We start from the raw sequence: 16,097 nt of genomic DNA, 5'->3' as shown, positions 1-16,097 counted from the left end.
ACAAAAATAAAAATACATTTTTCTTAGTATACAAATCTAGGTTTTTATCCAAACAAATTTTTTTTGAAAATTTGTTCAAAGTTTGTTAATGCAAAAAGTTGTGTTCTGCCATTGATAATATCATATTTCTAACCTCTCTGAGGGCAGAAAGAAATTATTTGCTACTTTGAAGCTCTGGGTAGCACAACAGGTGATAGATTTCTTATCAAAACCAATAGGTGCTGCACCAAAATCCCAAGCAAATATTTGCATACTACAGTTCAAGGATGAGAGTCCTTACCTTTCAGGAGAAACTATGTTTAATTTCCCCAAGGTTTTTTTTAAATCATATTTGAGATAGTTGGAATGCTGACATGAAAGTATCCAAGTGGCAAAAGCAAGGGAGTTTTGTTCCAGATTCTACAAGAAGCTCAATAGAGTAGCAGCCAAGAGTAGATGATCTAGGTGAGATCATTGATTGATTCATCATTCAGTGACAAATATTTGGGCGATGATCACTTTGTGTGAAGCATTCTGTCCACTTACTAGGATGCCTTGTTTACATATGGTTCATCATTGATTCCTTGAACCACAGAAAGAATTGGAGACACTTCCCTTTATGTCTTTCTTTTCTATGTTCTTACTTTCCCTTCCTATAATTTTTTCTGACAGCTGTTATTCCTCTATGTTTAGAAATCCCGAAGAGACTCTATATGCCAAAAAGGTTTGTTAAATGACTAGCTAACTAATTATAAAATCCGAATTTTTCTTTCATTAGAATAAGGTCAACACAAAGACTTAGGTAATTTGTGGTTGACAAATTTAAAATCAAATGTGGAAAGTTTTTCATACTTTATAAATTTGATAGTGATGCTATTTTAAATTCTCTTGTTTATTTAGGTTTTCCAGGGAGTATTATATTAGGAAGAATGTTTAGGATATATTTCATGTTTCTTTATTAAACATTTCTTTAATAGAACTTTGCTAGCTTTTTCAAAATGTTAAGGCTTAGCACAAGTGAAAAAAAAAGAACTCTGAAGCATGTCTAAATTTAATCAATTTAATGATACCTGTAATGATACCTGCTGTTATAAAATAGGATTTATCATAAATGCTTCAAAATAATGAGAATAAGTTGGCTCTGATGTCTCAGTGTCAGCTAGAAAAACTTAAAGAACACACTATATTACTATCACCCTTGGTATAAAATATACCAAGTTGCTACTCAGCTACTTAAATATTTGCTATCCCTTGCAAAACTTTTAAAGCTTGTATCTTTACAGGTCTCCCAACACTACCTTGCTATATAGTTTGTCTTGCTGATGAGTCAGTTTTCCCTTAAATGAAGATATATGGAGCATTTATATTTTAGAGTCTAAAGTTGAGAATGTAAATTTTTTAACTTTAAGGTTATATTTCAAAAAAATAATGGGGGCTGACCAGAGCAGCTGAGTGGAGAATCTTGCTAGACATAAACCAGTACTTTGAAGTTAGTTCTATTAAGAACCCCTGTTACATTGTTGCCATTAAAAAATAGAGGTGCATAGGTATTTAGTCCACATGTTCTCTAAATGTGACTTTAAAGCTGGAGTATGACTGGATAAAGAGAAGAGAGCATAGCTATTATCCCAAATGATGCACTATAAGCATTCAGCATCAGAGGCTTTAGATGCATCTGCGAATTAAGGGAATGTAACTTACCAAACACTTTATTGTTTCCTTTGAGAGTAGTCAGAGCCCTTACACTGAGGTCCCACCAGGAAGGATGGAGATGGTGGGATCCACCTTCCTAGAACCCACACTGCCCCATACTTCTATATTGTAACCACCTTCTCCTTACTCTCAACTTCACAAAGGAAAATCCAAATGTGCTGTGATGAGCATGATGCATGTTTTCCATTGGCAATGTCACCACCACCTACCCCTGTCTGTTTTTGGATACTGAGGTTGTTTCATTTTGCAATTTGCAGCATGCTGGATGGTCTGGCTGTAGCAAATAAGCACAGAGAGAAGCAGGGCCTGAGGGAAACCTTCCTAGAGATTAAATAATAGACCATGTATTGAGACATAGCAAGTGACACTCCAAGGTTAAAATAATCTTCCCTTTTAAATTGGCATTGATTTATGTAATGTCTACACTGGAGCCCTGGACCTCAGCTCTTAAACTCACAGCAGCTTCAGCAGTCACACAGCCCAGATTCTGCTGAAGCAACTACCCATGGGAGAATGAGTAACAGACTACTCATTAATTGCCCTTCCTTGTTCCGAACTCAAAGAGTCCATGGTTCATTTTCTGTTCCCAGGATCCTCACTTGCTCTCTGGCTCCCATACAGGAACTGATCTTTTCCCCTGTGATTTTCCTTATGTCATCTGGAGGGAGAAGCTCAGGTGTAAGAAACTCTCTCTCCTCACAGCACAAATCAAAAAAGGGATGGAGAAGAAAACAAAGCAAGTGAGGAATAGAGAGACAGCCTAAGGAGTGAGGTTAGGAAGATTATATAAGTGTGTTGATGTGTATTTTTGCATGCCCACTTAAGAAGGCAAAGAATAAAAGGTAGATTTCTCTATCACAAAAATAATGTGCAAAACAGCTGCTCCCATTCTGCAAGATTGTTTGCAAAAAAGCAACAATGCTGAGCATATTCTTCCCCTCAAGGAAAATCTGCTCATGATCCAGTAAAATTGCACTTCATTGTTTCCAGCTCTAGGGGTTTTAATAAAAATTTGATAGGCTCTGTCAACTACTGAAGCCATCAGACCCACAGTTCCTTACTACACTTTAGATAGAGAAAAAAAATACGGTTTATCGGTGGAGGCCAAGTACTAGCGGATTTTACATTTGATGTTGTTTTTAAAGAGCCAGATTGAAAATGCAGAGTTGTGTTATCTTACATCACCACACTCGGTCTCAGCTGTTGGAGATTGATGCTGTGCCTCCCAGCAACCAATTCTTGTATTCATTTCTCCAAATTGTTGATCAAAAAAAAAAAACCAATTTGCTAGCAAAATAATCTATTTTTCTTTTCACATATTAAATCATAACTTCACTTTAATATCTACAGACTAGAAAGGACAGAAAGCCTTTATCCAAAATCCAATATTCAAGGCCTTTTCAAGCAGTGCGTTAAACCCAACAATGTCATATAAAGTGAAGGCTCCCTTGGAGATGCTGCAGGCAATCTTTCTGGGCCCAGAAAATTGAGAAATAAAGTTTAAGTTCTAACTTCATCTCTCTCCTTCCCTGTGTTCTAGGATCTCTGGCTTTGGGAAACATTGTGGACTTAGGCACAGACATATGGACTTTTAGATGTTGGTCTGATTACAGACAGCCCTCCAGTTCACTTAAGTCCTCCCTTCCTTTCATGGCCCTCCACACTTGCGGCTGTTGAAAAGGTTTCTTTGCAGATAACTAAGAGTGTGGTCTTTGAGCCAGCCTTAGGCCTTATTTTCAAGTGAGCACAGCTTTCTTAGCCCAAATATTATGTTTTAACTTGCTAGGGCTGCCACAACACAATGTCACAAACTGAGTGGCCCAGAAATTTATCATCTCATGGTTCTAGAGGCCAGAAGTCAAGATGAAGGTGTTGGCAGGGCCATGCTATCTTCGAAGGTGCTAGGGAGGAATGTCTTTCAGGCCTCTCTCCTAGCTCTGGTGTTTTCTTGGCCACCTTCACATGGTGTTCTCCCTGTGTGGATGTCTCTGTAAAATTTCCCTTTTTATGAGGACACAGTCTTACTGGATTAGGAGCCCAACCTACTCCAGCATGTTCTCATCTTAACTGATTACTTTTACTAATTATTAATTACATCTGCAATGACCCTATTGGCAAATAAATTCACATTCTGAAGTTCTGGGTGTTACGATTTATACATATAAATGGGAGTGGGAGGTACACAATTTCAACCTATAAAAAATAACCTGGTTTTTCTGAACTTTATCTCCCCTCATGCCTAGGATATTACAGCAAGTTCCCCAAAAACTAACCCGGGGGATTTGTAATGACTCTATATCCTAGGAAGGAGTTCATATCCTTGGGTTCTTTTATTAGTTGAATAGTAGAAAACTGCTGATATTTTACTCTCTAGGGCCTACAAAAATTGTCATCTAATATGGTTCAATCCATGTATATCCAGGTACATTCTCTTCTTTCCAGAGAAAACCCTCTTTAAGACTTTCAGTAGCTTGAGTCTTTCACTTGCCATAGGTTCCAAAGTTCCATTCACCATTCCCACAGAGACCCAAGAACAAATGCTGACATCCTAGAATTCTTGAGATAGGCATGCAGATTAGCATCCTCACACCACAACCCTCACTGCATCACCACAATATTTTTTTAATAAACACATTCAAAACTGGGCCCAGAAGATTGAGAAATAAAGTTTAAGTTCTAACTTCATCTCTCTCCTTCTCTGTGTCCCAGGATCACTGGCTTTGGGAAACATTGTGGACTTAGGCATAGACATATGGACTTTTAGATGTTTTTAGCCATAGACATATGGACTATTATATTTATTTGGAAGGCTTGCAAGAACCTTAACATGGCACCAAGGCAAAAAGTAATCTAATAAAATTAGAATAGCATCTGAGGCAGAACTGCAGTTCCAGAAACACAAAGACTGTGCCTCTTATTTTCATGAAGCCAGGTAATTGTCCGGTACAGCTAGCTTGGAGAAAGTAGGGAGAAGCAGCTCACATGCCAATGAATGAATGCTACTGAAGCTCAAGTTTGAATCTGCCTTGAGTATTACTAACCCAAGAGTGGGGAACAGCACTAAAGGCCACTGAGAGTCCTTGATTAGATGGATTTCCTGGCCTTGCTATCGAGTGAAGCAAACATGGTGCTCTGATGAGCAATAAATGGCTGTGTTGTTTTTCTGTGTGTGAAAGTCATCAGGAAAATCAAGATTTTAAAACAATAAAGCCTATTGATAGGACACTAGGAGTTGGGGCTGCAGAGGGATTCCTTCATCCCAGCTACAGCATCTCTCATGCCCTGTAGGTTATTGAGTGTGAGGTGGGCTATGCTAGAATATGCTCTTCTCAAAGGCGCTTTAGGTGTTCTCCTGCTCTGTAATCCAAGAGCATGGGGCCTTCCAAGCCAAAGACCATCTCCAGGCAAATCATATCTCAGACCGAAGTATGTTCCAGTTTTCTAATAAGTGTTCTACCATAAGTACAGCCAGGGAGAGATGCTGATGTTTTGTGCATACTGGCTGACACCATGCTCAAGTGACTAGTGTTTTTGAGACATCTCTAAGATTTATGCTTCTGTGCAGGTTACAGTCAAGCAACCTGCCATTTTGTAACTGCTGGTTCTTTATAAACATATATATATATATATATATATATATATATATATATATATATATATATCTTGTGTTTTCACATTTCATTTTCAAATACTGTTGGTTGTAATAATTTAGAACAAAATTTTGAGAATATAATTTTTATTTCCAATTTAGATATCACAGACCAAAGTTGACAGAAGAAAATGAGAGAATATCCATTATAAGAGCAATAATAATATCATTAATAAACTACTAATTTTTTATTGGAGTAGCATAAATAACATGGAAAGCATATTTAAAATATCAGATGATAGCAATAGTGATCTGAATGGGTACCTCTGTATATTTTTGTTGTCTAAATGTTTCTGTATCTTTTAGATTTTCTATCAACACATGTATTTTTAATCAGAAAAATAAGTTTAATGGAAAAAGCACATGATTAGAATTACTGGCTTATTTGCCCAATATTTATTGAATGCCAGCAGAGGCTTTCATGAATGGCATTTCATAATAGTTAAGACCTGACTAATAGCTAGTTTCTGGCCAGACTAAAAGGTGAGGACAAAGAGTGATGATCTGGAGGTCAATTTAGGGAGCTGAAGGAAAACCATGATAACTGAAGCTTCTGAGGAAGATGAGTGGCCAACATGATGCTGGAGAGGGAAATGAGTTCAGGTCATGCAGGGATTTGATGGTGATATCAAAGTTATAAAAAAAATGGATGTCAGAATGTCTTTTGAAGATATTTTTCTGACCTTACATAGAGAATATGTGTGTCAGGAAAGCAAGATTGGATTGTAGATGGCCAGTTAGAGACTGACTGCAATAATCATGGCAAGGCATGATGGTGGCCTGCCTAGGTATAGGCAGGTGGACTCTGTCTCTGAAGAGAAGAGAAGACACTTGGGAAGACAGAGTGGATGACTGGATGACTGATCATACATGAGGAATAAGAAAGAGGGTGGTTAAGTCCATTTTTATGCTGCTGATAAAGACATACCCTAAACTGGGCAATTTATAAAAGAAAGAGGTTTAATGGACTCACAGTTCCATGTGACTGGGGAGGCCACATGATGTAAGGTGAAAGGCACATCAGACATGGCGGCAGACAAGAGAAGAGAGAGTTTCTGCAGGGAAACTCCCCTTTATAAAACCATCAGATCTCATGAGACTTACTCACTATCATGAGAATAGCACAGCAAAGACCCATCCCCATGATTCAATTACCTCCCTCTGGGTCCCTCCCGCAACATGTGGGAATTATGGGAGCTGTAATTCTAAATGAGATTGTGGTGGGGCACAGCCAAACCAAATGGTATTGAGAATGATACCCAGACAAAGAGGAAGAGTTCAGGTTTTCTTTGTTAATTGTTTTAAATCGTAAAACAAAATTGCTGCTCAACTTAAAAAGAAAAACTGCAGAGACACGTTAGAAAAAAAATAATTCTTCTTCTCTCATTTCTGTACTAAACAATGTTAGCAGTGTGATGTAATTTTTGTCTCTCATATATTTGTGTATTTGTTGAATTTTTTTGTTTCAGTTTTAAACTTGTTGAATTTGAATTGCTTCGAGAAAAGTAGAAAATTAGGGTCTAAAATTCAGAAGGGAAATATATGCTGGGTATGTAAATTAGATATATGAGTCTAAAACTCAGAAGGGAAGCATGTCCTGGGTTTATAAATATGGCTGTGTAAATATTACCTATGCCATGAAGATAAATAAGAGTGCCTGGGAGAAAGTGTTGAATCACAAAGAAGAAAGTCCTGAGGAAGTCCAAGCTTTAACAGATGAGGGAAGAAGAAGTCACAGAGATAGGAAGGAACCAGGAGAATACGCTATCATATGAACCAAGAGAGCGACAAGTGTAGCAAGGAGGTCAAATAATGAAGACTCCATTAGAGTAAGCAGCAAAGATATTATTAATAACATTAGAGGGTCACATCAGTGGACTGATTGGGACCAGTGCCAAATACATATGAGTTTAGGAGTAAACAGGAGATTAATAAGTGGTGTCAAATAAAAAATTGCACCTGACAAAGTTAAATAGGTAAGGAAGATATTATTCAAGTGTATTGCAATAGAGGAGAGACAGCACACTTAATCTGACCTCAATTCCACTGAAACAAAGTTCAGGAGAGTTTTTAAGTATTCAAGTAGAAGAGAGAACACACTTCTTTGTGTTTGCTAATCAGCTTTACCCAAAGGAAGAGTAAACTTTCTCATATCTTTGTGACAGGAAGAAGGTTTACATCCTGGCACAAGGCTGAAGTTAGGCTCCTACCCTCCCACAAAGCCTGGAAGATAGTGGCGCTATCTTCTCCATGATTACATTTTAAAGGGATGGCTCCCAGGTCCTTAAGAAAGGTGTTCCCAGATTGTAAAACTAACAGGAGGCTCTTAGAAAGATTTACATCTGAAAGGGATAGAGAAAGAACTTACAATACAGATTTTCTGAAGCAATTGGTCTAGAAATAGAGAGGTCACGATCTGGAGTCAGGAACAAGCCTATCCAAAGTTTATTCCAGCTGAGGGAAGCATTAAGGCTGTCTTGGTCACTGAATGCAGAAAACACTAACTACCCTTTTGAGATAATTGTCCAGAAATGGGAGGAGAGAGAGTAACATAAGGGAAATGTGTGCTGGAGAACTGTATGTTTTTTATGTGTTAAGTTTAAAGAAGGTAGAATAGGTAGGTAGAGAGAGAAAGAGAGGTGTTAAAGAAATTGGTCCATTTTTGCTACATTTTACTTAACTTTACCAAATTGGCCAATTTCACCTAATAGCAAGAGGTAATGTTAATAAGGAAAATCTCCTAAGAAGGCAGAGGGCATGGGAATCAGAGGATTTATAGAGGAAACAACCACTGATAAGATGTGAAAGAGCTCATTAACTACACTCAGGGTGTGCATGCACGTGGGTTGGTAGATCACTGGCAGGAATTAGAAGTGATGTCTGAGGCCCAGCACAATGGCTCATGCCTGCAATCCCAGCTTTTAGAGAGGCAGAGGCAGGAGGATAGCTTGAGCCCAGGAGTTCAAGACCTGCCTGGGCAATATAGTGAGACACCATTGTCCACAAAAAGGAAAAAAAAGAAGTGGTGTCTGAGAACTTGTATTTTTTCAGTATAGTTACAAGCAAGGTCACCTGCCCAGGGACCATAGAGTCTAATGTAGTGGTCTGAGAACAATAAAGAAGATTTGAGAGTAAGGAGAGCAGATCAGAGATGCTCAGATACATGGAGAGGCCAGATGAAGTGGCCAGGTATGGATTTGGAGTAGTGAGTTTTATCCCCAGAGGTGTGATGTTTCTTTAGAAGCAGTCTCCTTAAGAAGTCACAAAGAAGATGCATGGGGTCTCCAAAGCTGGAATTATTTTGTAGAATATTTAGCAGGAATATTTAACAACAGGTGAGAAAGACAAAGGTGTCTGTAAATATGATCTACTATCCATAAAAAGCTGTTACAGTACTATTATCTGACTACTGTTACAGAATGAATGCATTAAAAATAAGTGGATTTTTCTTTTTTAATTTAAATTGTTTTTCCTACCCTAGGGAAATGATGAACATGAAGCTGGTGGCCTGAAAGGAGACAAGGTAATCAGATTTTTTTTTTTTAGATGGAGTCTTGCTCTGTTGCCCAGGCTGGAGTGCAGTGGTGCGATCTTTGGCTCACTGCAACCTCTGCCCACTGCAGGTTCAAGTGATTCTCCTGCCTCAGCCTCCCAAGTAGCTGGAATTACAGGCATGTGCCACCACTCCCAGATAATTTTTGTATTTTTAGTAGAGACAGAGTTTTACCATGTTGGCCAAGCTGGTCTTGAACTCCTGACCTCAGGCAATCCACCTGCCTCAGCCTCCCAAAGTTCTGGGATTACAGGCTTGAGCCACTGCACCCACTGGAAATCAGATTTTTAAAGAGAATAAAAGGGTCCAGTATTTTGTACAGTCTCTGGGAAGGTGTCCAGCCTGCAGTGGGCAGACACCTCCGCCTGCTTCCTGACCAAGCAGTAGGATTGGAATCTGCTTCAGAGACCAGCAAGGACTGCTGAGTAGCAGTTGGCTGCAAGAAAAGGAACATATCAAGGGGAAATTATTATAATAAGATAAATGAAATCAGGACACAAGATTTTGTTTGTAATTAAATGTTTTATGAATCCATGTAGGTGGCAAAAATAATCTGAAGACCCCTTTGGCAAAATGCCTCAGGCCCAGATTCACTATTTTGTGTCTTCTTAAGTACCAAAACATAGGCTGCCCTGTCAGCCATTTTTGGTGGGATTTTATACTGAACAGTAGTAGCTGTAAAGATAACAGATTCACTTCCCCTCACAATAAGATGCTTCACTCCTGTTTGATTCTGAAATTGTAATGACCTCAGATTCCATTCGAATGTGCCATTGTCAGAAAAAATAATACACATTAAATCTACAGGCAGAGATGAGTAGGTTTGAAAATACTCTGAGGGAATGTGGCTTGTGAGTGCTACCTCCACTTATTCACCCTGTAAAAATTCTCTTGATTGAGGGCAGGGGATTTCGACATGAATCCAAGAAAATATGACTTTGGTGCCTTATAAATCAATGCAACCAATTCATTCAAAAAGTTGTACACCCATCAGCAGAAGTTACGCTAAAAGATAGTCCAACAGAAACTAGGAGCTTCTTATAGATTGATGATTGAAAATGAAATTTTCTGCTAAATAAATAAATACAACTTTGACATTCTGAAAAAGACGTCCAAAAATTGATTACACAGCAATAAGTCATTTGTGTGTGGTAGATTTTATTGCTAGTACATTAGCATTATTTCCGGTAACCTAGTGGCTAACAGAAACCATACGCCACCGTAACAAACGCATTACATTTTAAACAATGACTTCTGGACATAGGCAGGCTAAGGAGGGAAAAAAGCTGCAAAGCTTGTCACATAGGACAGCTGAGCAACGAAGAGAGTTGTGACTTTTAAAGTATTTAAATGATGATTCATTTCTTGAAACAAAACAGCTGGCTTCTGTTTTGCTGCGTTCATTAGGAAACATATGTTACTTAGAAATTCTTAAGACCTCACTGATGAGAAATTTGATTCTGTAAAACAGGTGTATTTCAAACTCTAAGGACCTTTTCTGTTGTTCAAAATCTTTTCTAATTGCTTCAAAATCTTAAGTAGAATTAGGAAAAGCCAGTGGCATAACTATTCCTTCCTCTCACTCAAATAAATAACGTAGAAGAGTCTACAGGGAACTTGATGCAGTACATGACATAAATGGACACATAAAAGGACTTTTTAAAAGCATGATTAATAGGAAATTGCCAATAAACAATGCATAAAATAAACAAAAATTACAGGTGGTAGCTCGCACCTGTAATCCCAGTACTTTGGGAGGCCAAGATAGGAAGAACACTTGAGCCCAGGAGTTAGACTAGCATGGGCAATATAGTGATACCCCATCCCTACAAAAAATAAAAATATTAGCTGGGCATGCTGGCAAACACCTGTAGTCCCAACTTCCCAGGGAGGCTGAGGCAAGAAGATCACTTGGAGCCAGGAGGTGGAGGCTGCAGTGAGCCATAGTCGCACCACTGCACTCCAGCCTGAGCAACAGAGCTAGACCTTGTCTCAAAACAACCAAACAAACACAAACATAAGCATAGCAGTTGCTGGAAGAGTGAAATCAACTCTTCCCATGCAAGTCTACTTACTATCCTTTCTGAACCAATACCTTAGTTTTTAAAATTTTTAATGTAATGTAAGTCACAACAGTGAAAATGTAAAACTCCATCAAGCTGTTCTCAAAGACCTTTGCTTGTACCTGTGGTGAACCCCAGTGCTTCTGAATCCTGGCTACACATTGGAATCACCTGGAAAGCTTTTAAAAACTACCCATGCTCAGGCTCCATCCACAGACTCTGATTTGGGGTGGGGCTCCTATCTCTATTATTTAAAAGTGTTTCAGATGATTCTAATGCATAGCCAGGGCTAAGAACCACTGAGTAATAGGAAGAGCATGAGCTTTGGGACAAAAAATTGATTATGGCATTAACAGCTAGGTCACCTTGGGAAAGCCACTTCATTTCTCTAAGCATCCATTTCCTCATTCGCACAATGGGCATAATTGTATCTATACAAAGATTTGATAGAAGGATTAAAATTAAATAAGAGGAAGTTACTCAAAAGCACAATAACTAAAACTATATAATAACAATAACTATAACTAAAGATTTTCTATTCACCCACCTCAATCTTTCCTTTCTCTCATTAAGTCTCATTTAGCCCTTTTTAGTATTAATTGTTCTCATTCTTAGCACCTGGTCTTGCTCATCTTTGTATATCCCACCGTAATTTTGACAGAGAAGGTACTTAATTTGTGCTGTAGAATAAAAGATTTAACCAGAAGAATAATTAACATAAGTTATTCATCATTCCTTTATAATATGCTACTTCTCAATGCACTGACCAGCCAAATAGAATTACTCAAAGAGCCAACCCTTCGGAACCCAACGGTACATTGAAGCACCAGAACAAGCACAAACAGCACTGGAATACACACACCAATCACCCCTGGTTTAGCAGCCACATCCTGTATCAAGAACATTATGATATAGGGAGAACCACCAAGGAACACAACTTGCTATTAACAATAAATGGCCATGAAGACTATCCACATGACCAGTCTACCAGTGTGGAAATAATGGATGATCCCTGCTCTGTGGCTTGACCGAGACTGACAGGATGTGGTGTAGGGATAATGTATTTGCAAGTTACTTGAGGAGAATTGTTGTTTTATAGAGACAGTGGAACAAAGTGGCAGGATATCTAAGCACTGCTGAGAAAATAGCAGGTGTCTTGTGCGGAAGACTGTTGGGGAAAAGGTGGAATCTCTACAGCACCAAGCCTTTCAAATAGCATCAAAAGTGTCAAACTGAAGGAGAGTCTTTCCTAGTGCAAAGTAAATTCGTCACTTGTGTTTCAATGCATATCTACAGTGATAAATGACTGAACATTCAATTTAAATATGAAATGCTACATGAGGAGAGTGAGTATTAAAGAAAAAAAAAACAAATATGAAATATAAACCCCTAAGTATCTAAGGTTCAGGTAGAAAATGCTTTTGCTTGCAGAATTTTATGAAGAAAGAGGTCTCTAAGATTTTCTTTCATCCCAATGTCATCCAAAGACTATGTGGAAAGATGGACCACAACCTCTTTTGTGTCCTTCCTCTATATTTTCCGGGAGACCTATTTACATTGGTTCACCTATAGGGCAACAATGAATATAATTACTCTTATTTCGTTTTGTTGTTGTTGTTGTTGAGACAGTCTCGCTCTGTTGCCAGACTGGAGTGCAGTGGCGCAATCTCAGCTCACTGCAATCTCCACCTCCCCCATTCAAGCAATTCCCCTGCCTCAGTCTCCTGAGTAGCTGGGACTACAGGCGTGCACCACCATGCCTGGCTAACTTTTTGTATTTTAGTAGAGATTGGGTTTCACCATGTTGGCCAGGATGGTCTCAGTCTCCCGACCTCACGATCTGCCCACCCAGCCTCCTGAAGTGCTGGAATTTACAGGCGTGAACCACTGTACCCAGCCTATAATTACTCTTATTTCTACATGTATGTTCTCCTACCCTTCCCCTTTGATATTGGCAGATTTGATTTTTACAAGCAATTTCTAGACCCCTTCTCATCTTTGTACTTTTATTACACTAGTCTAACTAGTAGACATATTTTTCCTTCACGCCTATGCAATGGAGATTGTAGCACCTACCAGATGGGTAACATGAAGGTCACTCTGTACACCCTAATGCCTATACAAGGCTAATTGTTTATTTCATCTCTCAAACCAACAACAGTTGGTCCCTTAAATGTATCTCCCAACTTCTCCCTCTCCTTACCTTGAATATAATTTACTATATCTAAAAAAAATGACTTATTTTATAATGTGGTAAGAATAAGACTGATGATACACAGGGTGTTTAGATAGTATCATAGAAAAAACAATACTTATGTAGCTTACTCGAATTAGGAAAAAGTCTGTATCCAGCACACTAAACTTTAAATTTCATGGATACTGCTGCAAAAGACATTGAATATTTAAATTTAAAATGTGAGTGCATTTAAAGAAAAAAAATAAGCTATGTATATATAGGTGGTGTGTGGACATAGCGAATATTATGCAGTTGGGATGTGGATGACTGAACTTTGGGAAACACTGCTCTAGAATATTTGTACTGACAAGTCTGCAAATTGGCTTCTTATCCATTTGGTTCCTTGGCTCTCCAACAGGGCCTTACTATTACTAGCTGAAAGCCTAATGGTATAAAAAATTAGTACTGAGGTGAATCATAAAAGCAAACACTTCTTTCCTAGTATCAACTCTCACAGCACAAAATACCTCTTATTTCTATGACCAAATGTGTGAGAGTTTTTCACTCACAGCAAGCAAGCAAGCAATCAGTTCTGCAGCAGACACCAGCTGGTTGTCCTCTAATTCCATTCACTTCATACTATTTAACTGGTAGTAGCAACAGATCCCACAGATTGAGGGCTCAATCCCACAAGACTGCCCTCCACTTCATATGCCAATCGAAAGCCTCATGTTGTTTTATCTGTGCTTTTGATCAACTGGCTATAAATCAGGGTCTTCATGAGCCCCTCCTTGGTTTTGACTAATTTGCTGGAATGGCTCACAGAAGTCACGAAGATATTTACTACATTTACCAGTTTATTGTAAAGGATGTTACAAAGGTTGCAGGTGAAGAAGTACACAGGGCAAGGTATGTGGGAAGGGGTGCCAGGCTTCCAAGCTCCCATGCCCTCCCTGGTCAGGCCACCTTCCAGGGACCTCTACAACTTAAGCTCTACAGAAGCTCTCCAAACCCAGTCCTTGTGGTTTTTATGAAAGCTTCATTATGTAGGCATGATCGATTAAATCATTTGTCATTGGTGACCAAGTTAACCTTCAGTCTCTCTCTCCTCCCCAGAGGATGGAGGTGAGGCTGAAAAGACTCTAACCAAGCCTTGGTCCTTCAGGTGACCAGCCCAATGCTGAAGCTACCTAGGGGTTGCCAGCTACCAGTCAACTCATTAACAAACAAAATGACACTTATTGCTTTGGGGATTCCAAGGATTTTATGAGTTGTATGCCAGGAAACTGGGATAAAGACCAAATATGTATTTTACAATATTGTTGTCAAGCAGATGGGCTCACTCCCCAGTGTACCGAAGCCAATAACTATGGCACCAGCTTTTGAGAAAAGAAAGATTTTATTGCAAAACCAGCCAGCAAAGAGACAGGAGTCAGGCTTAAATTTGCCTCCCAGATTTAGGGATTGGGGCAAGTTTTAAGGGATCAGGGGGCAAGGGACAGGATTTAGAGATGTGGGTTTGGCAGGGTCTGATTGGACAGCTTCAAATTTGACCATTTATGGTAAGGTATGTTGAGGTAGATTTTAGCCCTGGATATTCAGGGCCAGTAGACCCCTTGCTTCTGAAAGAGTTTAGATTCTGGTCATGTTCTGGTCTTCTTAGTTCCACCTGAGGGGAGGATTTGTTGGTTCCAGCTGTTGTTACAGGTCAAAGCTTTTTCTGTTGTGCATGCCAAGGCTGCATGATTGCGGTTTTTCGCTCTGTTATACCTTAAAGGTAACTCGACATTTTGTTATCAACAGAGGTAGGCTCTGTTTGGGCTGGTCCCACAGTTTTAAAATTTTAATAAAATTAAGATTAAATTTGACAAAATGTATCCCTTAAATCTAGAAGGCTAATTAATACAAACATGATATTGTCTATCCATTACAGAAAATCACAAGATATGGATTAGGATATACATATAAAAAAATAAGCTGAGATTTTAGGGCTGTAGTAAATCTGTACTTGAAGCACTTTTGGGTAGACTGTTAGAGGCTTCAAAATGCAATCAGGTACATCCACACACGGGCCAGGATTAGAGATGTTCACTGCAGCCTTGTTTATAATAGAGAAAAGCTGGTACAACCCAAGTGCCCATCATTGGGGCTGGGATAAACCCTGTTTTATTAACATGTTAGACTGCTACTCAGCTGTTACAATGAATGAATGAGATCATATGTATCAATAGATATGTATATTAAAAACAATACTGAGTGGAAAAAACAAGTCGTAGTAGGTTATATATGAGATAAAGCTATTTATGGAATTTGTTTTAAATACTCAATATATTGTTTCTGATTCCACATATGCAGTAAAAGTACAATCATATAAACTGAAAATATAAATACTAAATTCTTGAGAGTGGCTCCTTCTGGGTAGAAATAGGAAATACAGGGGATTTTGTCTTTGATTGTAAATTTTTAAATTTCTTTTATTTCGGGTACCTGATACATGAAGGCTTGGTGGATTCTATTTTATATTTTCTGTATTTATTCTTTCAAAGTTAAAAAAAAAAAAAGACCAGGTAGGCAAAATGGTATATGTTTAGAAATATAATGGTGAACATCATTTTGCCAAAATACTTTTGAGGTTGGGGAAAAAATAAGCATTACATATCTTCTAGAGACTATATTTAATTTAAGAATTTTGTGAGTATTCAGGGATCTTGGTAAACACTAAAAGGATGCACAATGCTGAGACTCCTCTGAAGTCTGATTAGTGATATAACTCCTTTCTGTAAGTATTACTTCTCAAATTGCATTTTCCAAAGACACTCTTTATATGTCACATACAAATCTCTCTTCAGGTTTTTTGACCAGAACCTCTTAGACATTTCTAAGCTACTGCTGTCACCGCATCTACAAGAATGACTTATTTGTCCACAGCCAAGCATCTAAGTAGCAGCATAAATGCTGGAAACA

The 16,097-nt window shown here is 38.5% G+C and overlaps 1 protein-coding gene across 1 annotated transcript in view; it reads left to right on the top strand.

The window, feature by feature from the left end:
- The window catches only part of COL19A1 (collagen type XIX alpha 1 chain), a 357,310-nt gene that overhangs the window by 256,826 nt on the left and 84,387 nt on the right, over window positions 1-16,097 (top strand). The window contains exon 18 of the mRNA XM_064360928.1: window positions 8,823-8,864. Coding sequence (XP_064216998.1) covers window positions 8,823-8,864 — 42 coding nt within the window. The remainder of the gene's footprint in view (window positions 1-8,822; window positions 8,865-16,097) is intronic.

Source organism: Aotus nancymaae, unplaced genomic scaffold, assembly GCF_030222135.1.
Source record: "Aotus nancymaae isolate 86718 unplaced genomic scaffold, 86718_ANA_hifiasm-v0.15.2.pri h1tg000040l, whole genome shotgun sequence".
Classification (NCBI taxonomy): domain Eukaryota; kingdom Metazoa; phylum Chordata; class Mammalia; order Primates; family Aotidae; genus Aotus; species Aotus nancymaae.
Note: the sequence above shows the minus strand (reverse complement) of the source record. Positions and strands in the feature narration are given on the sequence as shown.